This window comes from Polypterus senegalus, chromosome 7, assembly GCF_016835505.1.
Source record: "Polypterus senegalus isolate Bchr_013 chromosome 7, ASM1683550v1, whole genome shotgun sequence".
NCBI lineage: Eukaryota > Metazoa > Chordata > Cladistia > Polypteriformes > Polypteridae > Polypterus > Polypterus senegalus.
Genome location: NC_053160.1, coordinates 183351025 through 183376840, shown reverse-complemented (window position 1 = coordinate 183376840; position 25816 = coordinate 183351025). Strand labels below are relative to the sequence as shown.

At 39.1% G+C, this 25816-nt stretch overlaps 1 protein-coding gene across 3 annotated transcripts in view; it reads left to right on the top strand.

The window, feature by feature from the left end:
- Window positions 1-17381, top strand: part of hook3 (hook microtubule-tethering protein 3) — a 133147-nt gene extending 115766 nt beyond the window's left edge. For 2 of the 3 annotated variants that reach the window (XM_039759693.1, XM_039759692.1), the window contains exons 19-24: window positions 2309-2343; window positions 4959-5041; window positions 5270-5370; window positions 8299-8403; window positions 9218-9289; window positions 13253-17381. In XM_039759693.1, the coding sequence (XP_039615627.1) occupies window positions 2309-2343; window positions 4959-5041; window positions 5270-5370; window positions 8299-8403; window positions 9218-9289; window positions 13253-13393 (537 nt within the window). In that variant the 3' untranslated portion in view covers window positions 13394-17381. The remainder of the gene's footprint in view (window positions 1-2308; window positions 2344-4958; window positions 5042-5269; window positions 5371-8298; window positions 8404-9217; window positions 9290-13252) is intronic. The other variant, XM_039759694.1, reaches the window with a different exon arrangement.
- Window positions 17382-25816: the final 8435 nt, after the last annotated feature.

Here is a 25816-nt window from a genome sequence, read left to right as displayed (position 1 = left end):
GTCTTTTTTTTTTTACTTAATTAGCAGCCAAATAATAGTGAGATACAAAACAAGCCGCCACATGACCAGCTCACCTGTGCCCATAACACAATATTTGAAAATGCAGAAAAATGAAAGTCTCAGTAAGGTTGATCTCTCGGGTCACCAAAACATTTTGATGGTGTTGTTAGAAAAAAGAGAAAATCAACTGTTTTGGAAATGTCTGCTGTGGTAGAATTAAATAACGGGCTTAATTAATACCAAGAATCAGCTTCTCATTAAGAAACTGGTTGGAGTGAAATTGGTTGGAGTTTGAAGCCCCAGTTTAGCTGGTCATCTGTTGGCTCGTTTCACGTCTCATTTCTGTTTGGCTGTCATTTAATGAAGAAAGGAATCGATTCAGAGCACTGAATCCTTAAAAACAGGGCTATTAAAATGAAGGGAAAAAGAATTTAATTAGCAGTGTAAACTGGTTACTGATTAGGAAAAGGGTTAGATGAAAACCTGCAGCTACTGTGGTCCTCCAGGCCCAGAGTTCGACACTCCTACACTAGAGCAAAAATTGTTTTATATCAATATACTGCTATCCCTTGTGATTTTAAAAATTATCAAATATGTTCTTAGTAATGTAGGCTAACACACACAGGGGCACACTCAAGATACAGAAGGAGACTGATACATTACATGTACAGCATGATGTACAGCATGATGTCCTTCGGCTCTTTCTTTACGTTACTTTTATAGCACTACTTCAGCCCCCAAGGCTTTCTCTTCTCGATTCCCCTCACTTTTTTGTCCACATATACATTGTCTCTTCTCATCTCTTCTTTTATGGACACTATTGCTGTGTCATAGGGAGGAATTTCAGCCAACAGATATTTCATCAAAAGTGTGTCAAGAAACGTGACGGGGGCTCCTTTATAGCAACAGTAACATGCCGTCATAATGCCTCTTTGTGACTGGGACTGCCAAGTCAGAAGTTTTCTTTATTTTTAATTTTTTATTGTGTATTTATATCTATTTATCTATCTATCTATGAGTTTAAAGAGTTCCTATAAAAAACCAAACATCCCCCCTGAGGACAAGTTTGGTTGGTCTGTCTGTCTATTATATAGTGCCTTATCTATCTATCTATCTATCTATCTATCTATCTATCTATCTATCTATCTATCTATCTATCCATCTATCCATCTATCCATCTATCCATCCCACTTTTCTGTTCTTTCTTAGATTTCTCTCCCACTTTTGCTGTACTTCTAATTATCTCATTTCTTTTTCTGTCCTTTTTTTGTAGCTCCACATTCTTTTCTGCCACGTTCAACTTGTTGTTCTGCTGTGCTCCTTTACTATCCATGTGTTCAACTCCACACATCATTGCCAGTCTTACCAACTGTCTTAAAAACATTACATTTCACCTCCACCTTAATTCTTCAATCACATAATAATCCTGATACCTTCTTCCAATTGTTCCATCCTCACTGCACTCTCTACATCTAATTCTCCATCTTGGTCTGTGTACCTCTGACTCAAGTTATTTACTGTAAACTTATCTACTCTTTCCAGTGGTTAACCTCTGAACCCTTGACCATTATTAAACCTCATATATTTTATTTTCTTTAATTTGATCTTCAGTCCTCTGTCTTTAAAGTCCTTCTCCATTCTTCCAAATTCCTCTCAACTTCTTTCCCTTCTGGTGCTACACAACACAGTATCAACAAGTCTACACCAGGGTGGGATTGGTCCCACCAGTCAGCACATCCTTACCAAATCCTTGCCCATGTATTTCAGTTCTGGTGTTTCTAAGATACTGTAACTCAGTTGCATTTTGCATATATAAAAGCCCCCATATTTCTTATTTTGAATTTTCTGCTGTCCTCCCAGTGTGTTCTGACTGTTCTTATTTAGTCTAACGTAGAAGCCCTCCATTGCTATGTGTTGGATTCTTTCATGACGACTAATTGTCTCGAGCCTAACCCACAGTACCGTATTGCTGAAACTTTAAGTGCAGTAGCTCTTCGTGCTATGGTACTGTATAAATACTGCAAAGTCGTCACACTTTAAACGTTTTTCAAATTACTTTAAACAGAGGAAAACACAAATCATTTTGTTTTGTATGTGATTTATTCTCTGAATAATATCAGGGATAAACTATAAGACATCCATTTTAACCACGTTATGAACACTGTTGTAGTTTATTTTATTGAACTTCTTTATATTCCCTGTGAAGGACACAAATCCAGCACAAACACAATGTCTTGCACAGTTCTGAAGTTAAAAGCAGCTAAAATGTTTATTAACCTTGCTCTATTATTGCTCTCTTCTATTATAGTCTGTCCTCCTGAAAAAGAAATATGAAGAACACTTGTAAGTATATTTCGAATTCCTTCAAGCATTATAAAAACAATATATTGAAGTGATCTAAATAAGTATTATACTGAATTTGGTTTGTAAACTGATTTTTTTTTTTTTTTGTGATTAAAGCTAATTTGTTCTTATCGTTGGCTGGTACTGAGAGACATTAATTCAAAAAAGTGGACAGTTGAACAAAAAAAGATGTTTCTAAAAAAGTGGCTTTGTGTGAAATCATTTGTTCGCAATAACCCCTAATTCAAAAATCCAAAATCCGAAGTGCTTTGTACGCCACCGTGACGCCACTAATGTTCTCTCCAAGCTTTTTTTCTTTTGTTTAACTGCATACTGGATTTCAACGACATTATGTGCACATTTAAATGGCTTTATTTAATCTGAATAGAGTAGAGGGGGATGCTGTCTAACATTTGTATTGTTCTGAGACCACATGATAAAACAAAAATCAAGCAAAATGATGGTATTTCTTCTCGGTTTCTGTTGCAGAATTTTCCTATTTTTTATGCCATTTCTTTCACCTTTTTTTCTTTATTTGGGTGCCATGGTGATGGTTCCTTGGTTAACCCTATTTCCTGACTCACCGGGCAGCCTGAGTTTGAATCCCACATTTATTAGTTATCTACACTATATGGCCTAAAGTTTGAGGACACCACTCCAAATTATGTCATTCTGGTGTTGCAGCCCCAGGAGGGATCATGATCTGGGGCTATAAGGGGGCAACTCCTTGTTAATATCTATGGTTTTGGAATGGGGTGCCCAACAAACTCGTATAGGTGTGATGGTTAGGTGTCCACAAACTTTTGGCTTTAGTGTATATGTGAACTTCACATGTCCTCCTCTTGCCTGCAAAGGCTTTTTCTTCTCATCCCCAAAGATGTGTGCAGTTAATTGGCCAGAGCGTGTGTGTGTGTGTGTGTGGATTTTGCATATTCTCCTGGTATATACATTGATTTTTCTTCAGGTATTGTGTTTTTTTTCCTCTCATCTCCTAAACACCTACATGTTAATGTGATTTGGCAACTATAATTTGATTCCATATAAGTGAGAGTGTCATTTGCACCTCAATATCAATTGACGGCTGGTTAAGAAAATGGGCAACAATTAATGCCCAAACGCCTCTGTTTAAAACTAAGAAAGGCAATTAAGCGTTCTGAATCATAACATGAGTTCACAAGACCTAAGCCCGAAAACACATATTGCTTTATTAGTAATGTTGTGTCTTACAACATTGTACTTTATATAAAATTGAGAAACGCTTTCTATGTTTTTCTTTTTTTATTGTAACTTGTTGTATTCACAAGAGAACTTATATCAATGCACATATGCACACTTAATGGTTAACTGTATACATCCATCCATTATTCAACCCGCTGTATCCTAACACAGAATCACGGGGGTCTGCTGGAGCCAATCCCAGCCAACACAGGGCGCAAGGCAGGGAGCAAACCCCGGGCAGGGTGCCAGCCCACCGCAGGGCACACACCCACACACCAAGCACACACTAGGGACAGTTTAGGATCGCCTTTGGACTGTGGGAGGACACCCACGCAGACACGTGGAGAACATGCAAACTCCACGCAGGAAAGACCCAGAAAGCGAACCCAGGACTCCTAACTGCGAGGCAGCAGTGCTACCTCTGCGCCACCGTGCCGCCCTAACAGTATACATACACCACAAAAAGTAGATCGATTAACACAATAAACATAACGTAAGTAAATAAACCTGTTCTGCTTAAAAATTTGGTTAAAACAAAAGCCTGCAGCCACTGCGGACCTCCAAGACCAGACTTGAGTACCCTGATCATGAATCAGCGTTTTCGTTTTAACATCACTTAATACACAATTTCAAAAACGTGGAATGTTCTCTTTCAGAAAGAACATAAACTATGTGAACTTTAAAATGTGTACCGAACATGTGCAGGGTCTGAATACTTTCTGAATCCACTCTGCTACATGTCGGAAGGACAAAATCTCCTGATTACAGTGGCTAGAGGTTTCACGGTGAACTTCAAACACCTGCAGACCTTTGTCAGTAGCTAACTGGGGTAGCACCCACCAGCATGGCGCCAGTGTGTAAAGTCTTTCAATTTGTCTTTCTTAACGCTGTTTATTTTACTGTAGGGTGCTGTACACTCCCACACACATGTTTCCTTTTTACCGTTAATATTCCATTTTGACATAAAACTTTTTGACCTTTAAACAATGTATAATGATATATAATAAGTTATTCTTTATATAATAGTCATACAATTTAGGGCAATTTTGGCTTTGGGACATGAAAAATGAGTTTTAATTCTTGGAACTTGAATGTGAGCTACAGCCTTAATTTAACAAAAGAATGTCAACTTGGCCCGCTGCATTTTAAGGGTGAACTATTAACTTAGAATTGGATTAAGTGCCATCAGTGAAGTGATGAGTGGATGGAGAGCTGGTTAAGGTAGAATTTCTGAAAATTTGTAATGTTCCCTATTGGAGTGGGTCAGTTTTAACCTATTTTTTAGTTCTGTAGAAGGTTATTGATACAGCCTTAATGTAACAATATTCTGACTGTTCTCAGAGATGTCCATTTATTCATATAAATATGTGTCACTTTTTCCGCATAATGGAAAACAGGGAGAAAATGCGAGAGATGACCAACGAGCTACAGAAGAAAAGGTCTTGTATCGAAGATTTGGAGACCAAATATAACAACAGCTGTAAGTGTCTTGGAGCTTTTTAACTAACAATATGAAGTAGCTCTAATGACCTGCATGTTTTAATGTACTGCATACCGAACTGACGTATAGCTGACATCCGCACGATTCGAGAATTGGTGTACTGTTTTGTTTGGCCTAATTTCATTCCCATTATCTTTGACATTTTGTGTTTTCATTGTGCTCATTTTTATTATAAAAGCATTCTCATTTTATGCTGTTCCTTTTCAGGTCAAAAATTAGAAGAACTGGAGGATGCCTTGGGAAAAAAAGATGAAGAAATGAAGCTAATGGAGGAGAGGTACAAGAAATATTTGGAGAAAGCTAAAAGTGTAAGTACAGTTATTATACTTTTAATGTTGATGGATAATATTATGATTAAGTGTAAGTATAATTATTAAAAAACTTTTAACATTGACCAACTTTCTCCAAACAGCTCGGTCCTGCACCTCCTTTTCCTTCGTATTTTCTTCTTCTTCATCCGTCCACCTCCATTTTGGTCTCCCTCACTTTCTCTTCTGCTGTACTTGCATTCCCATCACTCTTTAGTGCACATATTCCTATCCTCATCAGAAGTCGACTCAATTTCAACCTGCTTTCCAGTGCTTTCTTTGACGTCTGTCCCACTTTTGTTGTTCCTCTGATTGTCTCATTTCTTATTCTGTCCTTTTTTGTAACTCTACACCTCCATCTCGACATTCTCATTTCTGCCACATCTAACTTCTTCTCCTGTGTTCCCTTTACTGCCCACGTCGCGGCCCCATGCATCATTGCTTCAAAACTTGACCTTTAACCTTCATCTTAACTCTTTGATCGCACAACACTTCTGATACCTCCTTCCAATTGTTCCATCCACGCTGCACTGTATGGGATGTCTCTGCATCTAATTGTCCATCTTGGGCTACCACTAATCCTAGATATTTAACACTGACCATCATACCAATATGAGATTTTTGGACATTCCATTGCCAGATCACAGGCATTAATATGGAGTTGGTTCCCACTTTGTGTCTCCACTCTTCTTTCTACAAGATTTTTGGTTATTATTCAGAACCCACATGATAACACAGAAATCAAGCAAAATTTCTTCTCTGCCTCTGTTGCCGAATTTTCCATTTTTCTATGTAATTTTTCTTTATTGGGTGCCATGGTGGTACCTTCAACCCGTCTGTATTCAGCCAAAAAGAGCATTTGTGAGGTCAGGTACTGATATTGGACAAGATGTCCTGACTCACAATGGGCCTTCCAATTTATCCCAAAGTGTTCAATTGGGTTGAGGTCAGGGTTCTGTTCAGGCCACCTGATTTCCTCTTATGTCTTACTGAACCTGGCTTTGTGAACAATGGCAGCCATGTGTAAATAGAACAAAGCCTTCCCTATGCTTTTGTCACAAAAAGTAAAATTGGAAGCGCATAATTGTCTAAAATGGCCTTGTATGCTATAGCATTAGCAGCAGCCTTCACTGGAACCAAGGGGCCTGGCCTAAACCCTGCCTTTATCCTCCTCCAACTTTATAGTGGGCATTATGGGGTCTGGACAGTAGCATTTTCGTGATGTTTGCGAAACCCAGATTTGTCCATCAGACTGCCATCTACCACCAGAGATCATTTTTCCACTGGTCTAGAGTGTAATGGTGGCATGCTTTACACCATTCCAGTGGACACTTTGCATTGCACATAATGATCTTAGGCTTGTATGCAGCTGTATGGCCATTAAAGCCCTACATGAAGGTCACGACACACTGACCTTGTGCTGATATTGCTTCCAGAGGCAACTTGGAACTCTGTTATGAGTGATGCCACAAAGGACAGATGATTTTTATACATTTCCGCCTTTGGCAACGCCGGTCTGAGTTTGAATGGTCTACCACTTTGTGGCTGAGTTGTTGTCGCTCCTCAGTGCTTCACCTTTATAATATGAGCCCTTAACAGTTGACTTGGACAGATTGAGCAGAGCAGAAATTTCACATACAGACTTTTAGCAAAAGTGGCATCCTTTGACAGTGCCACATTTAAAGTCACTGAGCTCTTCAGTACGACCCATTCTTCTGACCATGGGCTGATTTAATGTACCTGTTAACAATGAAACACCTTATCTCCATCATTTGGATGGGTGTGGTAAAGCGGGTCCATCACTTTGCAAGAGGTGGCCATTTTAAATAAGGAAGGTGCAGGTGCCATTTGGGCATGAGTGTGCATGAGTGCATTTCACTCCACGGTTAATTGGGGGAACTAGCTGACTGTGTCACACGTATGTGCAGATGCGGGCGGATCAGTCTGGTGCCTCAATGATGCTGTGGAGGGCGCGGCTCATCACACCCATCCCTAATTAGGCAGCAGAGTATAAAAGGAGACTACATAAGGCTTGACAAACAAGGAAAAGAAAAAACAGACAAAAAGAAAGAGGTTCAAAAGGGTGGAGGTTAGTGTACGGAAGGGAAGGGCTTAAGAGAGCAAGAGCCAGTGCGAGAGGACAGGAAGTTGGCAGATGGGAATGTGAGCCCCAGAAGAGGAGCATGTGCATGGGGGGCTGAGGGTCTCTCCTGCTGAGCACGGAAGCAGGAGCAACATTACTCCGAATGGATTCCCCCACAAGGCCGGAGATGGCAGAGGGTGTCCAAAGGGGTGGAGGCTCAGATCCGGATCTGACGTCTCTCTGTGCTCCGAGATCTGAGTAGGATAAGCAGGAGAGGTGTCAGTTTTACAGGGATGCACCTGGGCTTGTTTTAACTTCTGATTTTTATGGATTTATTTATAGGATTCTAACCTCCATGTTCACTTTGTCTTTTACGCATTATTTATTTAATGGGTTTGGAACACTGCACTACTTCTTTGGACACTTTGATTTGTTTTTGGATTTTAATAAAAGCACTGATTCACTTTTGCACTTACCCCTTGTCTGGATCCATGTGTCCACATCTGCCTGACTCGTCTCAGTAATGTTAGCGGCAGTGGCAGGTTCAAGAAACGTCCGGAAGGGACCAGTAGTGTGGATCCAACCCGCACCATCACAACGGGTATAAAATAAACAACACATTCGATGAATCATAGTTTGGGGAGGCTGAAACAGCCAATGAGTAACACTGATTTTTGGGTGTCCCCTTTAAACTTGAGGAGTTGCTGTTTGTTTTTTTTTTTTGAATAAAGAAAATATATATATTTTTTTTTGTCTTCTTTTTTGTTATTTAAAACTTCTGCAGCGTTGCTTTTAATTATGGACTTGACACGTCTTTTTTTTAATATTGTTTGCTTATCTCGCAGGTGATCAGAACTTTAGATCCCAAACAGAACCAGGGCTCAGCACCAGAAGTTCAGGCTTTGAAAAACCAGTTGCAAGAAAGAGAAAGAATGATTCATTGTTTAGAGGTAATTAATTGGAGTTACTTTTTTTGTTTAAATCACAAATTGATTACAGTATTCTATTTACTGCATATTATAAATAATGCTGCACCTCTTTCAGTAAAGTTCATAAATTGCAAAGGGTCCAGTGAAGATTAAGCCTGTCATCTTAACCATTAACTTAAACTCTGTTATTTCAGTTTGGAAATGTGTTTTTGAATGATGGGAAGACATTTTGGGGGACAAATATTTGTCCCATATGTACAGTACATTCAGAAAGTGCTCAGACCCCTTCACTTTTTTTTCCACATTATTGCTTTGTCGTAGCCTTGAGCTAAAATCATTTAAATATATTTTTCCCTGTAGTCAGGGAATAGGCAGTACCCCAGAATTGCAAAGTGAAAACACGATTTTTAAAAAGTTTGCAAATTAAAAAAAAAAAAAAAAAGAGTGAAATATCGCATTCATTTTTCAGAAGCAATAGACAAAGGAAAACATTTTTTTTAACTTCACTTGTTTTGCTTTACTCTCTGAAAAAATTTTAAAGGCTACAATGTTTGATTTATTTAAGTAAAGTTAAACTTTTTTTTTTAATAGACAACGTTTGAAATTGCTCGATCACAATCGTCACAAGTACGTTCAATAAACAAGTGAATATTCGAAAATTGTACAAGTCACAGGAGGTTCTTCTCAAGATTTATAATGCACTGGTGCATCTTGGAGTACTAGGTGCAGTTTGGCTCTCCAGGCTAAAAAAGTGAAATGTTTCTTGTTTATAGTTTTTATTGAATATGGTAGAAATATTGAAGATACTTTTGTTTTTTGTATTTGCATTTAATAGAAGGAGTATGAGAAAACAAAAACTCAAAGAGAACAAGAAGAAAAGCTTATTGTTTCAGCGTGGTACAATATGGTAAGTGACAATTGTGCATGGAGCTGGTATTTCTGGAAGATCTTCTTTCTTCTTTCTTTAAAGCCGTTTGCATATGTCTTGTATCTCCCTTTGTCAAAATGGGTTTTTCAGGAGGCTCTCCGGTTTCCCTCGCATAACTCTGTGGCTCAATATGGGGGGCCCTACAATGGACTGGTGTCCCCCTTATTGTTGTTTATTACCTGTGCCTGCTGCTGCGGGGTTAGCCTCAGCTCCTTGTGACCCTAAATGGATTTAAGGGGGTTTGAGAATATTCTGCATTGTATACTTTTTTCTTGCATTAGGAATTATTTATTTAATGTGTTAAAGCCGTCCTGTTCAATAAAACACAACAGTATCCTGTGTCTTATATGTGAGCACCCCCAAGCCCTCCCAAGCTATACTCTTTTATTAAAATAAATGTATGCTCCATTTGTCCAGTGACAGAGCTGTTCTAACACAGTGTTATGAACGTGGCGTTCCATAGCAAATGGAGTCCCAAAACATCTCAAAATGCCCACCAGAGCAGGGGGGAGGAGACCCCAGTCAAACTCTGGCTGGTAAGGAAAGAGCAAACACTTGATCTTTATAAATAACAGATTTATTTTCAACAAAAATATTCTCCTAAGAGCACAAAAGGCAAAACGAGTTGCCTGAAACAACAAAAGAGAGCAGGGCAAACAAGTTCTAAACACACAAATCCTGAAGAGAGGATCTTAAAACAGAACAAGGAGTCCAAAACCAGTTAATTCACAAAAAACATGATAAACAGCAGTCACTTGAACTTCTCACACCACCAAGCGTACTCAGGGAACTGCAAGGGACGACTTGTTTTCTCATCCTTTAAACAGCTGAGGGCAGCCCCTTGATGGTGATAGGTAGGTGCCCCCACCCCTTGGGGAACCACCCACAAGACACATGGAACATTAGAGGAGATTACATATAGAGTCAATGGTCAACAAAATTAACAAAATCACAAGAATCAAAAATGAAGAAAGACATACTGTAAAAGAGGCATTGGGGTTAAACACATGGCCAAAACATAACACTCGGGCCACTGCTGCCACTTAACCTATTGCTCTGTTTCTTGCTTTTGTTTGTAGTTCAGGTTTGAAGTTTGTTATTACATAAATACAAACTGTGTTTGTCCCATCACTTGTTCTACTCTTCCTTTATTTTCCTGAGAGTGAGGCATGTGTGGCACCTCCTAAAACCCCGTAGGTAATCAATCCTGTGGTGGTTTATTTCTTTTGTAGCTCAAAAGCACACAAAAATGTGTCAATGGGCTTTAACAGGGCCCTGTATTTTGTCAGCTCCCCAACCTTGAAGAAGGTTTTGTCTAAGAAGACAAAAAAACTACCGAAAAAAAAACCCTTATAGGGGAAAATAAAAGACAGAGAGAATTCTAGGATTATTTTGGGTAGATATTATACACAGTTACACTTAGCATGGACTCCAAAATATCTCATCCTGTTTTTACTCTCCTTATGTGTTTTATTACTTCTACTACACATATTAGATTAATTGCTATTTCTAAATAAGGTTGCATTTATAGTGTAGTGTGTATTTTAAGTATTCTACCTTGAAGCCGAGTCCTACCAACAAAAAAATTTTATGTGTATACATAATGACTAAGGCCTTGTTCACACGGGCATTAAGTTTTTGGATAAACAAACTTGCTCTGAACGTCCTAGACGTTTATGTTGCATTTTGTGGTGGCGATCGATTGACTTCTACACCGGCGTTCGTTTGTCTCTGTCTAACGCCAGCCTGCAGCCCAAATTGTAGTTTATGTGTTAACCTGTGGAGGCAGTGTCGGGAACTGGATATGAAAGCCCTTGTTTTATTTGAGGTGCCTCCTTTCAATATGGACCATTTTGCCATGTTAGATATTAATCTTCTTGTTTTAAAAATACTGGTAATACGGCGACGTAGGGAGAGAAAAAATCGCTGCCGCTACTGGGTTCATCCTCTGACTGCACAACGTCGGGTTAAAGGAAGTTTTTTTGTGCTTTATGAAGAAATGCGAAAATTTCCGCGCAAGTTTTTTAATTACAGTCGGATGTCGGTTTCCACTTTTGATTGTCTGCTGCAGCTGGTGACAATGCCACATTGCACGCCGATCAACCAATATGCGACTTGGTGTTAGCCCCGAAGAGAGACTACTTGTCACTTTGAGGTAAGGAAACAGTAGTCTAGTGTGTGCTTTCACCGGTGTTATGCACTGAAATGCCCACCCCCCAACACCCCCTGAGCTCCTCTGAAGCGTAAAATAATCGCGCAGAAAACGAATTAGAAGCGTTTTCCTTACGTTCGTTGGGTTTTGAACGCCAAGAAAAAGCTGCATGCAACGTTTTTTTGATGCCGTATAAACGCGCAGCCGGACAAACGCACATCACCAAAGCCCGTGTGAACACTCTCATTGACTCCTATGTGTAGAAAACACTCGCCGCTTGATCCGCGCTCACCGGACGCAAAAACGCTCGATTTTAACGCCCGTGTGAACAAGGCCTAAAGAATTCTGTCTGTCTATCTATCTATCTGTCTGTCTATCTATCATGTTATAATTCAAACAGACTAGGACAATATTCAGAACTGGACGAGCACTTGGAAAATGCAGTTTTATGTAAAAAAGTGCAAAGTGCCTCACGTGGGCAAAAGGAACATCACATATAAATTGAAGGTGGGAGACAATGTCCTATGGGAAGCAACCTCTGAAAAGGATTTTTGTGATTTATGTTGACACAACACTTATCTGCTGCCGTAAAAGGTCATCCACCTGAAGCAATGCATATTCAGGCTTGGCCAGTACTTGGGTGGGAGACATTCTGAGAAAAGTTTGGGTTGCTACTGGAAGAGGTGTTGGTGAGGTCAGCAAGGGGCGCTTGCCCTGTGTTCTGAATGTGGGTGCCAATGCCCCAGTGCAGTGACGGGGGACACTGTGCTGTAAAAATTGTGCCATCCTTCGAATGAGACGTAAAGCAGAGGTCCTTAATCTCTATGATCATTAAACATCCCTGGACACAGGGCTGTCTTAACAGCATTATAGGCCCCCGGGCAAAGCACAACACAACCACTCGGCAACTCACAACATACACAGATTAGCATGGGGCCTCTATGCTTGTGGGGCCCCCGGGCAACTGCCCGGCATGCCCATTCGTTGAGCTGGCCCTGCCTGGGCACCCTTTGTAAAGAACAGGGTGTGTCCCGATATCCTAGCTAAACTGCCCTCCATGTCCTCCTAATCACCCCCTTGTCTCTAATTGGCTGTCTGTCTCACCACTTAACCACTGTCACACACGTGCGCATGGGAGGCAGCTAAAGGGCTTGAGTGAAGGCAGTTCGGAGACATGCCGGGGTGTGGCAGAGTGCACTGACTCTTTTTCTCCCTTGCCTGTAGACCATTCCCGGGGGATTTCACCTGGCTGTCCTGACATCACTTCCGGGACTGAGCCAATGGAAGTCGGCCACACCAGCTCCAGTCCCTCTGATGTCACGTCCGGCTATGAACCAATGGTGGAAGACCACGTGCCGGATCCATATGACCTCACTTCCTGTCTCCCCCTTTAAAACCTGCCCCTTTTTCCTTTGTTTCCTCAGTCTTGTTTTGGACTCAGTTGAATGCACTTCAGTGCTGATTATTTGTTAAAACGACTTTTGCAGCCAGGATACCACATTATACGGGTGGCTGCCCCAAACCTTTATCTGTCCGTGTCTCGTTCTTGTGACACCACCTAATACCTAACGTGTGCCAGATGCTGCACTTTGGTGATGGCTGAAGTGATTTCCCACTCTCTTTGTAAAGCGTTTTAAAACCCCACCACTGAGCGTCGTCGCATTATTCTCTGAAGTACCTCGTTCTGAAGTCCTGTCGCCTGCTGAATATAAGAAAACTACAAATTGTTCTCTTTTGTATTAGCGAACTCATAATATGCCTTTATTTCCCCCCCTCTCCTTTTCCTTCAGGGCATGACCCTACAGAAGAAAGCAGCAGAAGACAGACTTGCAAGCACCGGGTCGGGTCAGTCATTTTTGGCTCGGCAAAGGCAAGCAAATAGCACAAGACGGCCATACCCTGGACATGTTCAGCCTGCTACAGCGAGGTAGAGGGGGCAGAGATTACCCCGAAGAGACAGCGGCCATGTGGTCCTGTGACTGCACACTGTATGCATTCAAAATAAGTTCTCCTGTTGCTTTGGCTGTTTTTAAATTTTAAGTTCAAATTTTATTAGAGCACCATTTTCTGGGTTTTAAACAGAGATGCCAACCAGCTGTTTCCGAAGATTAGCTATTTTTTTAGTTTTCACACGTAATTCTATTCTTCTATAAGTGAAGTCCCACACAGATAACCAGCTTGGTATTCAGTAAGCAGTAATCATGGATGTCTTTGTGCAATAGAAGACGTTTTGTTAGTTGTCTATCCTGTCTCTTTACAAAAGTAAAAGCCTTTCTGAGTTGGTATCCTAACGAGTCTCTCTTTTTGGTAGTTTGTGTCACCTGAAATGAGACTCGCACATCTACCACCTGCACATTTTGAGATCTGCGTTAGCTGGATTTTGCATTCAAGCATGTAACATTTAGACATTAGATTTCCTGCTGACGTTTTAAAGGAGGAATGACTGTCCGACATGTCCTTGATTGTGACTTGGTAGTAAATGCAACCTACCTCAGAAACATTTTTCCGTTTCTAACATTTGTTGCCATCTTTAAAATATTAAACCAGATTTTGCCCATCAATGTATGTCTGTTTTGGTTCCTTCTTCTTGACGATTGTTTTTGAGAGTGGCAGTCATTTCTCCGCCAATGAAACCTTTCAATTATTATGCAGCTCTTTTGTCAATATGCCTTTTTAAATAGTATAATAAAGACTTTCCTGATTGTTTTATCTCAATCTACATTTTGCTTTAGAAAATAATTGACGATGACCAGATAGCAGAAACAAGTATTAAATTTCCATGCAAGCAGCGCACGCCATTCAAACGCGTCAAAGCAGGGTGGACTTGTCTGTAGGCATCAAGGCCTCTACAGTTGTGAACTCTTATGGGAGCCTTGTTAGCAGTTTGTTTTTAGTGTTATCGTCTACTCTGAAAAAGAAATGTAACATTTGTTGAGGTGATTTATTACATACACACTAGTCTTTGAATGAAACTGTCCACTTTCTGTTATATTCTAGTGGCATATTGTAGCTCCTTTTTGACCTGTTTCTGTTGTGTTACCAAATGGCAGACAGACAGACAGATGACACTCTCAATAACATTGGTCGCCGGCCACATCTTACTCATCTCTGGCATTTTACACACTTGCACTATTTTGCACTTGAAATCACTAACACTATTTCAGTTTTCTAGGGGAGTTGTCGGCGTTTGGAGTGAGACGTACAATCTAAGGGAACCATTGAAGTGCCTTGTAAATTCACTCTTTTATTTTCTTTCATTTTTTTAAGTCACTTTAGTCCACAAATCGTCCTGAGACTTTTTTTTTTTTTATGTGAAGTATGACTACGCCTTAAGAACAGAGTCAAATATTGCAATTAAAATATTTCATACTTTATTTAGTTTAGTTTTATTAACATGAAATGCTTCCATTTTTTACTATATGCATTAGATAAAAGTTACATGCTTCAGTTTCATATAAAAAGTGTAAATACACAATTGTCTTTTTTTTGTCATTGTTTTTGTCTGTAAACAAGCGTGAACAAGTATAGAAAACAAACATGGAAATGATTTTTATAGATGATAAATTTGAAAATCAGTCAGCAGGTTCAAAAAAACCCTCTGTGAAATTGGAGAAAAATTCATTTTATTATTACCTTTACAATGCATTTAAACCTTCATTTATATCTTAAAAGGCACATTTCGCAATGGTAATCACTTATTAGAAACAAATATGCATGTGCTTTTTACAGATAATAAATCTGAATATTTGTGAACAGGTTCAAAAAGACGTTCTGCCAAATTGGGAAATACATAAATTTGTTTTACCATTACCTTTACAATCAGTTTAAACCTTAATTTATATATTATATGACACATTTAGTGATGTCAGCCGTATATTGGGAACCCACATGCAAATGATTTGTACAGATAATAAATTTGAAAATTGGTGAACAGGTTCATAAAAACACTTCTTCAAAGTGGAAAAAAAATTATTCATTTTACAGTTAATTTTACTATGCATTTAAACCTTAATTTCTATATTAAATGTCACATGTAGTAATATTAGCCATATATAGAGAACACATATGGAAATGATTTTTACAGAAAGTAAATCTGAAAACAATGAAGAGGTTCATAAAGACCCTCCGTCAAATTGCAAAAAAAATTATTTTATCGTTATCTTTACAATCAGTTTAAACCTTAATTTAAATATAATATGGCGCATTTAGTGATGTTAGCTGTATATTGGAAACCCTCATGCAAAAGACTTTTACAGATAATAAATTTGAACATTGGTGAACAGGTTCATAAAAACACTTTTTCAAATTGGAACAAATGAAATGTATTTTACCATTAACTGTACAATGCATTTAAACCTTAATTTCTGTATTAAATTCACATATAGAGATATTAGCCATATATAGAGAACAAATATAAAAATGATTTTTACAGAAAGTAAATCAGAAAATCGATGAAGAGTTTCGAAAAGACCCTCCATCAAATGAACTTTATCATTGCCTTTACAATCTGTTTAAACCTTAAGTATAATATGGTGCATTTAGTGATGTTAACCATATATTGGGAACACATATGCAAATGATTTTACAGATAGTAAATTTGAAAATTGGTGAACGGGTTCTCAAAAACACTTCTTCAAATTGGGGAAAAAACAAACTAATTTTACCATTAACTGTACAATGCGTTTAAATCTTAATTTTTATATTAAAAGCCACTTGTAGTGATATTAGCCATACACAGAGAACAAATATGGAAATGATTTTTACAGATAATAAATATGAAAATTTGTGAACAGATTCATAAAGACCCTCCGTCAAATTGGAAAATAAATTCATTTTACCGTTACCTTTATAATTCGTTTTAAACCTTAATTGATGTATTATAAGACACATTTAGTGATGTTAGCCATATATTGGGACGAATATGGAAATTATTTTTTACAAAAAATAAATCTGAAAATCAGTGAACAGGTTCATAAAGACCCGCCGTCACATTGCAAAAAAAAATTTATTTGATCTTTACTTTTACAATCAGTTTAAAAATCAATTTACATATAAAATAAAAACCAAAAGTCCATTCAGTGACTGCTTACCTGTTGGCCCTATTTTTGGCCTGATTCTTTACTGGAAAAGCTCGAGTATATGCTTGTTTTAACTCTATTTCTGCCTGTGTATTTTTTTTTTTTTTTTGTATTTATTTCTAGTTTAATAGCGTTGCCATGTTTAACTTTAAACTGTCACTTTCCTTGTGAATACTGCATCATTATATGTGTTATATTTTATCATTTTAATTTATTTTGGGTCTGATTGGCATCTCTGTTTAACATTTCTTTAGATGAGTTTCAGTATTTTAAGTTGGACAAAGGAAAGAAGCAAATAATTAATATTTTTATTTGTTTTGCAGAGCATTGCATAACACTCTTCCTATCTGTCAGAAACACAAACATAATGTCCGTTCACAAAGATGCGTCTTTTCCATACAGATGTGCAGGGAGAAAATGTTGTATGAGTACTTCCAAGGCGAGGGAGGTTTTCCGTTCTTTTCTCGGTTAGGTCATCTTAAAAGTTTATAATCATCTGTCATCTTAAAAGTTTATAATCATCTGTTCTATGCATTAGGAATTTTTCTAGGAATGTCACGTTGCCGCCTTAATAAAAGGTTCACATGACAAAAGTGATTGTACAAGCCAGGACTAACCATTAAAACAGAATCGGACTTTCAGTTACTTAAGCTCTGTGGTGTAATTGGCGCAGCCAAGACACTGATTGGCATGCAGTCTTTATATTATTTTAAATGTCTGATACCTTTTAAAGTTGTAAGACTGAGTGCATTTTTTCACATTTAATCTAGTTCTACAACCTTTTTGCTGCTACATTAATTTTTCAAATTTACATTGATTTTGAATAAAAATGGCAAACCCAGTTATTTTTGCTTTTTTTTTGTTAATTACACAGTCCGGCTGCCATGTGGATCTTTGCAATGCTAAAGCAGAACTGTAGAAAAGATTCTGCATGGTTGTGAGTTGCCTTTCTGTTACATTTTTGTGACTGTGCCTTTAGAGAATATCAGCAGTTGTCCTATTAAACATCAAAATGTATCGGATTGGTTTAAGCTGGCATGACCAGACGTCAGAGGCAACATAACATGAATGAAGAAGCATCCAATTTATGCAAACAGATTGCAGTGCTCTGTGGTGTGTGCCCTGCTCCGGTCATTTTACTGGTTTTGGAGGGGCACGCAAATACATTTTGGTGCGTAGGATTTTCTGTTACATACAAAGTAGCAACTAAGTATAGTTTTACCAGATTTGAAATATCACTTTAGATAAGAAACCTATTGACCTCTGAAATTTGAAATCTTACTTGTTACAGAAACACAAGATCTTAGTTGATTTGTTCAGTCATTACAGTTTAAGATGCACACAGAGAGAGGGTGAATAAAGTGCCGAAGTACTTATTAGGGTTGTACTTGTTCTTCAATATACGACTGCTAGTCATTGGGTATGTCAGACTTGCCCACTGCAGTTGCTGATCTTGTCGGCAGATCATGTCCATTTTGTCCAGCTGAAAATCACTGGGCATGTCAAAATTAGCGACTGGTTGTTGACCGCCCAGCCCAGTCTTGCTCTGCCCTTTTCAGATGGCCAGTAACCCACTGCCTGCTGGAGACGGTGGTGTGAAACGGGTTAACGGGTGCAGTGAGTTCTGCCACAATCACAAACCCTTTTTTTCTTTCTATTTCCATTCTGTTGTGGTAGGTAAAACACAGTTTGTGAGGTCCAGAACACCCCAGTTCCTTAGTCCTCATGCTGTGTACTTCCGAGTAAGCATTCATTGGGCGTCAGCTGTCAAGCGCACAGAGCCCACCACTACAATTAAAAACCCATCAGATTTGGTCGGGGTGAGTAATTGACTAGTTGGAGTGAGTTGCTATGTATGTCACATTAAGCAACTGATCTTCACGGGAGCTCCCAACTCGAAAAGATTATGGAAGTGAAGGCAACGACTGAGAATTGCAGGAAAAGTCATCTAACAGACAGGGCCTTTAGCAGACCAATTCTTGACAACCCTTAATAAACAACTAACTGGATCTTTAAAATGAAATAATTATACAGGGTGGGCCACGGAAAAGTTGTCTGATAGTATGACAAGATGAACGAGCAAGTGGATTGTTTTTATTCACTTACCCACAAGTTACGACAGATGCTGAAAGTGGTCCCCGTTCACGTCTATACACCTTTGGGCACATCGGAGCATGTTGGCTAATACTGCTTGCAGCTCTTCAACAGTGATGGCGTGGATAGTTTTCGTGATGTTTTCCTTGAGTTCATCCCGGGTATGTGGATTGTTGGTGAACATTTTCTGCTTTAAATATCCCCACAGATAAAAATCGTATGTGGACAAGTTCGGGGAATGTGGTGGCCATAACCCCTTGCTCTGTAAACCGTTCATGAACCCGTGCCAGTGAGTTGCATGAGGTGTGGCATGTTGCGGCATCTTGTTGATGTTAGTTTGGTTGTAAAATTGTTCAAAGATGTCCAGGTAAACCATGGTATTTACAGCTGTTTCGAAGAAAATTGGGCCCACTATTCGTGTACCTGACACTGCGCACCAAACGCCAATTTTCTGGTCGTGAAGTGGCTGCGGCCTCCTCCAAAGAGCGTGGCACCAGTATTGGAGGCGGGCTACTTTTACGTGGCCCACCCTGTATATTCTAATAGGTGATTTGAACAGAATATCTTTTAATATTGAAAGTTAATAATTACAGGCAAATACAGAGCTAGGGGACATCAGTAAGGCAGGCTGAGACCCCTCAATGCCACCTCCACATATGTTAATGAGGCACAAATTCTGTCTTTTTCAATTAGATTTTTGTTCTCTCCCTTGCTGTGCTTTTATAAAAATCTTTTGGTTCTTTATGTTTGTCTACTTTAGGAGTAGAAATGTTAAAGGTTTGGCTTAAAGATTTCCTCAGTATGACTGCTAAAGGAGGTGCTCCACTCAAAACTGATATTTCTTTTTAGTTTCCTGCTTACCCTATGTAGTTCGTAATGATGGCTGAGGGACAAAAAATATGAAAAATGTCTTCATGCAAAACGTTTCTAATAAAATAGCCGTCTACATGATATCAAAAACATCCATAGGAAAATGTCACATTACTCGTGTCACATAATCCACATGTCAGGTCGTCCAGATATATATTGTGACCACTGGGGAGCATACAGCCGCCCTAACCCGGCACAGACAGGCAGAGACACAAGTTTGCCACATGACACGCATTTTATTTACAGCTGGGAGGCGATTTTCCTCGCTCCCCACAGCACAGTATAGTCCAAAGCGCCAATACCAAAAGACAGTCCTTTTCCTTTCCTTCTTTTTCCTCTTCTGCCTCCACTCCTCTTCTGGCAAGCTTCATCTACTTCCTCCCAACCCTGGCTCCGCAAATGGGCTCCAGGAAGTTCATCGCGATTACCTGGAATCACTCCCAGGTGTGGTGGAAATCCATTGAAAGGCTCTGCAGCTCCCCTTGGTGGCCCCCATGGAACGCAACAGGGCTGCGCAAAACTCCAGCTCCCAGCATACCCTGCGGGAATCCGTGGTGCCACAGCCACCCTGGAGGGCTGCCTTCTGGCATCCCAAGGGGAGGTAGTGCCTCAGTGATGCTCCTTCCATTCCATTGGAATCCCGGCTGGGTAATTGCCATGGCTGCCCGTCACACTACTCACAAAATTCCAAATACACGTAGTTTTATTAAAACATAGTTAAATAAGTCACTGCCAAAAATGGAATGCCTGAGCATTTGAATTGAAGTCCCGCCTCCCTGCCTCATTCATTTGTCAGCAGTCCTGACCAGTGACAGCTCATTCATTGGCTGCCACTGTATTTCATGTGATACCAACAGAAAGTGTGCACTGAGAGATGAGAACAACTGAAGATTAAAAGTTTAAGAAAAGCAAGTGAGGCCATTATCTGAAAGGGAATCCACCTCGTCCCTGTGCATATCTGAGATGCTTCAGCGAGCAGAGGGTCAGTTTTTATAGACTGACACTAAGTAATTCCAATGAATGTAAATGTAACCTCAGGAGGGAGGTCTCCAGTTGACATGCTCATTCATATCTGAGCGTGTTTAATAACCGTTCACACAAGCGTTCTCCATAGATGGTTTACTTAATAATATCTCTCTATTATAAAAGAAAATCTTGAGACAAGACTATTGCCAAGAGATTTTTTCAAGTCCCGCCCCCCCTCGCAACCATTTCCAGTTAACGGCCCACATCCACAGTCCTCTCACCTCTCATTCGTGTGAATGCTTTTGTCAGACACAGTTCCTGCACTCGCAGCTCTTATAAATTTTTATGTTTTCCTCACTTTAAGTTCCCAATAAAAGACTTATTATGTCCAAATCTCTACAACCGTTAACACCATCCAGTCTTCCACCTCCCGAATTACTGTTGAAAGAAGTATGTATCGTAATTTTATTGCGTAATTTATGTCTGAGTGATGGATGTATAATTTTAACAGGTGACAAGAAAGGTAATGTAGTACATCTTCAGAGGATAACATTAAACACCAAAGGAGATCTTGATATGCTATTCGTATTAAAACGTTTACAGTTTCCTGTTAGAATAGCTTTTGTTATGACAATTAATAAATCACAGGGACAAAAATTCAAAAAAGTCTGTTTATTTAATAGAGAGAAACAAACACTATTCACTCCCGGGCAGTTATATGTTGCATTGTGACGATGCAACTCCAAACACGGAATCAAAATTCAATGTGATATTAACGAAAAGTTAATTGCAAATATTGTATTTACTGAAGTTTTACAGTAAAAGTGTAAGTTTAAAAAGTATTGTGTGTGTTAATTTCAAAGCCAAACAGAATAAAATCAAATAATGCAACAAATACCACTAACGCAACATGAAACATAATATTCTTCCAATTTATTATGTTTTAATATGGTTAATTACTTGTTGTGATGTAAAATAGTTAGTTCTATTATGCATATGTAACAATTCCCATGAAAATAGTCATCTGTTTAAATTGTACATCCACATCCCCATACGCGAGCGGCAGAGCCTCAAAGTGGCTAGTGTGTAGCGTCCGCCCGGGGGTGGCGAGCAAAGCGAAGTGTTAGCAGAGCTTCTTAATTTTAATAAATATGTGTGTTTAGGATGTTGTAAACATGCAACACAAGTTATGTTGTTGGCTTGTGTCCAGCGGTGCTCACCATGGACTCCTGTCATATCATAAATTTTGTTACATCTCAGGGTACTCTGCTTCAGTCCCGGAGGTCTGCGGTGGTTCAGTCAGTTTTGTAATTAGAAGCCAGGCCTAGCAGATCATGAAACTTGGCATTTATTTATATGGCTTGTTAGTGCTTTCATTCCACCTTGACAAGTCTTGATCACATTGTAGATTTTTCAATTTCTCGCAAGGTTATCCATTTGTTTTGTGGTCCAAGACAGATGTATACCTCTCGGCCCTTCTCTCTTATTAACACACTTACTTCACGATGCAGGTGCACAGAGCTGCTGTCTCCTTTGTCATTTGCACTTCATTATTAACACATAGCTGGTTTAAGAAATCAGGCAACAGTTAAAAACCTTGACGCAAGTGAATGAAGCGTAACAAATGAGTGAACTAATAGTTAGCCCCAAAAATATAGGATTGCTGTAGGCTGCATTCCAGTTGAATTTGGAAGTCAGAATTTCAGAGTTCCTAGTTAGAATTTTCAACTGAAACGCCCTCTAAAGTCAGATTTCCAACTCGATAAATTCAGGGTTAGTCCGTCAACATACACATACGCTGCAAAGTTTAATGAAAGCTGCAGTATTACATTGTCTGTTAGCACTTCTGTCCGTTTGTCTCATTAAATCAGCCACGCACAGAATATTGTCCACCTTCTATCCAAGGACAAGTTGCTACTATGTATGGATGTGCAAAATACCACGTAATGTGTTGATATCGACTGCTTACTATTCCGATGGAGCAAACACAGCAAAGGTTTTCATGGAGGCGTCTACATCGGTTTTCCAGTTTTGGATGTGATGTCATTTCCAGCACCAACATCCAACTTTTGAGGTAAATGAAATGCAGCAGTGTATCCAGTAGGGGGCGCTTGCTCTCTGGGATTGTATTTCTTTATTGATGCAGAACAGGCTCGAGCCATACACTTCACTTTGGAAACCATGGAGGAAATAATCAGACAACAGCAATATGGTTCAGAAAGACATGAATGTATTTAACTTGTTTTAAAACGTAGCTTCCAACGCCAAAATACAGTGCATAATTATTTATATGTACATATCCAGACCGAAGAGTAGGCAGTGGAACATACACTCATCATTCAGTTCTTCAATGGGAAATACTGACAGCTATATGAGTCCAGTCAGGCGGAGTGGGGGGGGACAGCACTGGTCGGCTTCTGGCTTTGTGTTGGATCCTCGTCAGTACAAATACTCACGTATTTGTATATTAGCAGAATTTATTTTATGAATCTTGCCAGGTGTGGGCACCTTTCATCTGAGCTGTCTGAGGTGTGTGTACACCTTTAAACACCTGTGCTAATCACTCATGGCCTCTGCCTTAACAGAACTAACCCTGGGATTGTTCACAGAGAGGACTTTGAATAAAGACAGGGGGCATCTGGCTACTGGTTATTACGGGCATCTAGCCCTCCTGAGGGTCTTCCACCTGTCCGTCTTTCTATCAGCTTCACCCTGTCATCTTATCAATGGTTTTGAAATGAACTTCACAGATTATTACTTCAAGCCTATTACTAGTAGTGAATAAGTGGGGTCTAATTATGCTTAAGGTAAAAACCTGCAGCCACGGCAGACCTCCGGAACCAGAGCTGAGTACCCCTGTTATGTCTCTTCTGCAGGAAAATGTCTGATTCAATTTTTTCATGGTCATTATTACAAACTATATATGGTGTAAGCAGCTTATATGAAAAAGAAATATCCTTTCTGAATGCAGTATTCCTTTATTATCACATTAGTTACTGATTTAAGAAAATGCAAAAAAGTATGTAAGGAAGCTCCAATGCATCAGCTATTGACAAAGGATTAATTATAAGCACTTCAAAGTTTAACACTTACAAATAAAAGTAGCTGTTAGATGAAGGATTTTTTTTTTTTTTTTCTTCGTACTTACTGTTTAATCTTGCAGATGACCTTTCCATTTACTAATTTGAAAACCTGCAGTACACGTTGACTATTGTAATTTGTTATTTAAATACTTTTGTTGCAACTTTGCCACAAAAAAAAAATAATTAAAGCCACTGACTGTTTTTGTCAGCATTAAGTGTGCTGAATGAAAGTGAATAAAGAAATCCTGATGACATGTTTTAATTTTTTTTTTTATTAATTTAGACTTCGGGGAGTTCTGTTAAATGAGTGTTGTTTTCAGAGTGATTATTGTTATCCACTGCCAAATTATATGTTAATAAGGGGAAGTTTGTTAGAAATGTTTCAAACTGAACAATTGTTCTGGTGGTTGTCTCATTTTACTTCATTGTGGTGTAAGTTATGATTATTTATGTGTTGACAACTACACAGTTTTAAAATGTAGGCAAGTTTTCCAGTTTTGAGATTAAAAATACAAACTCTGTGTGTCTTATAGTACAAATGGCAACGATGTTTATTCCATGCAAATCCAGATGTATATGATGTATTTGTTCATTATGTTAATGTCTCTACTTTTTATATGATAGATTCCGGGCTTCCAGATGTTTTAAATTGAAATTTGAACTGTGACAGTGACACATTATATGAAGGACATTCAAACAGTTTCCGCACTTTTTTTTAAGTCTATTTATTAAAGAATTTCAAAAACACAACATCATTTCTCTACACAGTCACCTTCCTTTTGCGATGCAATTTTCCCAGCGTCGTGTCAACGTTTTTAATGCCCAATTACTCCTCCTCCTGCCTTCACCGTTTCCAACGAAAATATTAAAGTGCGGAAACTTTTTGAACGTCCTTTCTATATTTGCAATTTGTTTTCAATGCCAAGGCCTGTTTTCTAGTAATGCATATCATGTTTGCCTATTGTGCTTATGTTGAATCGTCCCACAAGGCCATTTCTCTGCCACACAGCCTTCTGGTGGTTTCCATTTCCGTCATTAGGTGCCAAAGATAGGAATGCAATTCTAACAAAATAATCTGCACTATTAACATTATTTCAGTATGTTTTTTGAGTTTTATTTTTGGTTATGTGATGTCCAGCCAGATCTACAGGAATGTACCAGATCATTTATATGATGGCAATTCAATAATTCTCTGCAAGTTTGGTGGGAATTTTGTTTGTGTTGTCTGTACAGCTTTGCTCACTCACTTATGGAGACGTGATGTGTCTGTGATCATAGTGCTGAAGTTTCAACCTTGACCAGCCCACTTCTCTTGTTGTTGACATGGCCGCTTCGCTCTGCATTTGCACCAAAGAAGACGAGCAAGCAGTGATCCATGTTTGAGGGACTGAAGGTATTCCAGGGTCCCCACATCCATAAAAGGCTTTCTGCACAATATGCAGGCAGTGTTTTACCACGGTGGAGTGTTTACGAATGGATTGAGCTGATCAAAAATAGTCAGACAAGTGTTAAGCACAAAGAAATAGAGGAATACACGTCCTGGCCCAGTACCAATAACAAATGTGCCATGATTCTGGCATGCCAACAAGGATTTCTGGCCCTGGTTTGCCTTCAGCCTATAAAAAGCCCAACATTTCCTCGCTGCACTTCTTCCCTGGAGCAAACGAAGAACAGAGTGACCATGTTTACTCCTAGAAAACAACAAGAGAAACGGACTGATCAGGGTCAAAACCCGACCACGGTGACCACAGACGTACCATATGTGCACGTGGGCGCGGGCAAAGCTGTACAGCCAACCCAAAATAGATTATCACAAAACTGTGGATCATTATTGCCTTTGCTTCAAGATTTCATGTGTTTTATTTGAAAATCAGTTTCATTACTGTAAGAGGAATTCCCATGATTTAAATATAAAATATAAAAAAATGAGTGTCTCCATCTTAACCTAAGCTACAATTTTAAAATTGGCATTTAATGAGGCCCACGTAGTGCACATTGGCCCACAGGCCTCTAGAATTTCTTTGCATTAGCCATTGTTGAGCAGTTCATTTCTTTGTGTCTCTCCTTTAATAAATGGAGCCTAAGGTGCGTCTTTGTTAAGGTCATAAATGAGATGATGATGTTAGCTTTTTTGGATTTCATTTTTTTTTTTTAGTACTTCTTTCTGGATTAACACACTGCAGTGGTTGCCTCAAAGATCCAGCAAGTTGTGTTTGAATCCTACATACAGGTGCATCTCAATAAATTAGATTATCGTCAAAAA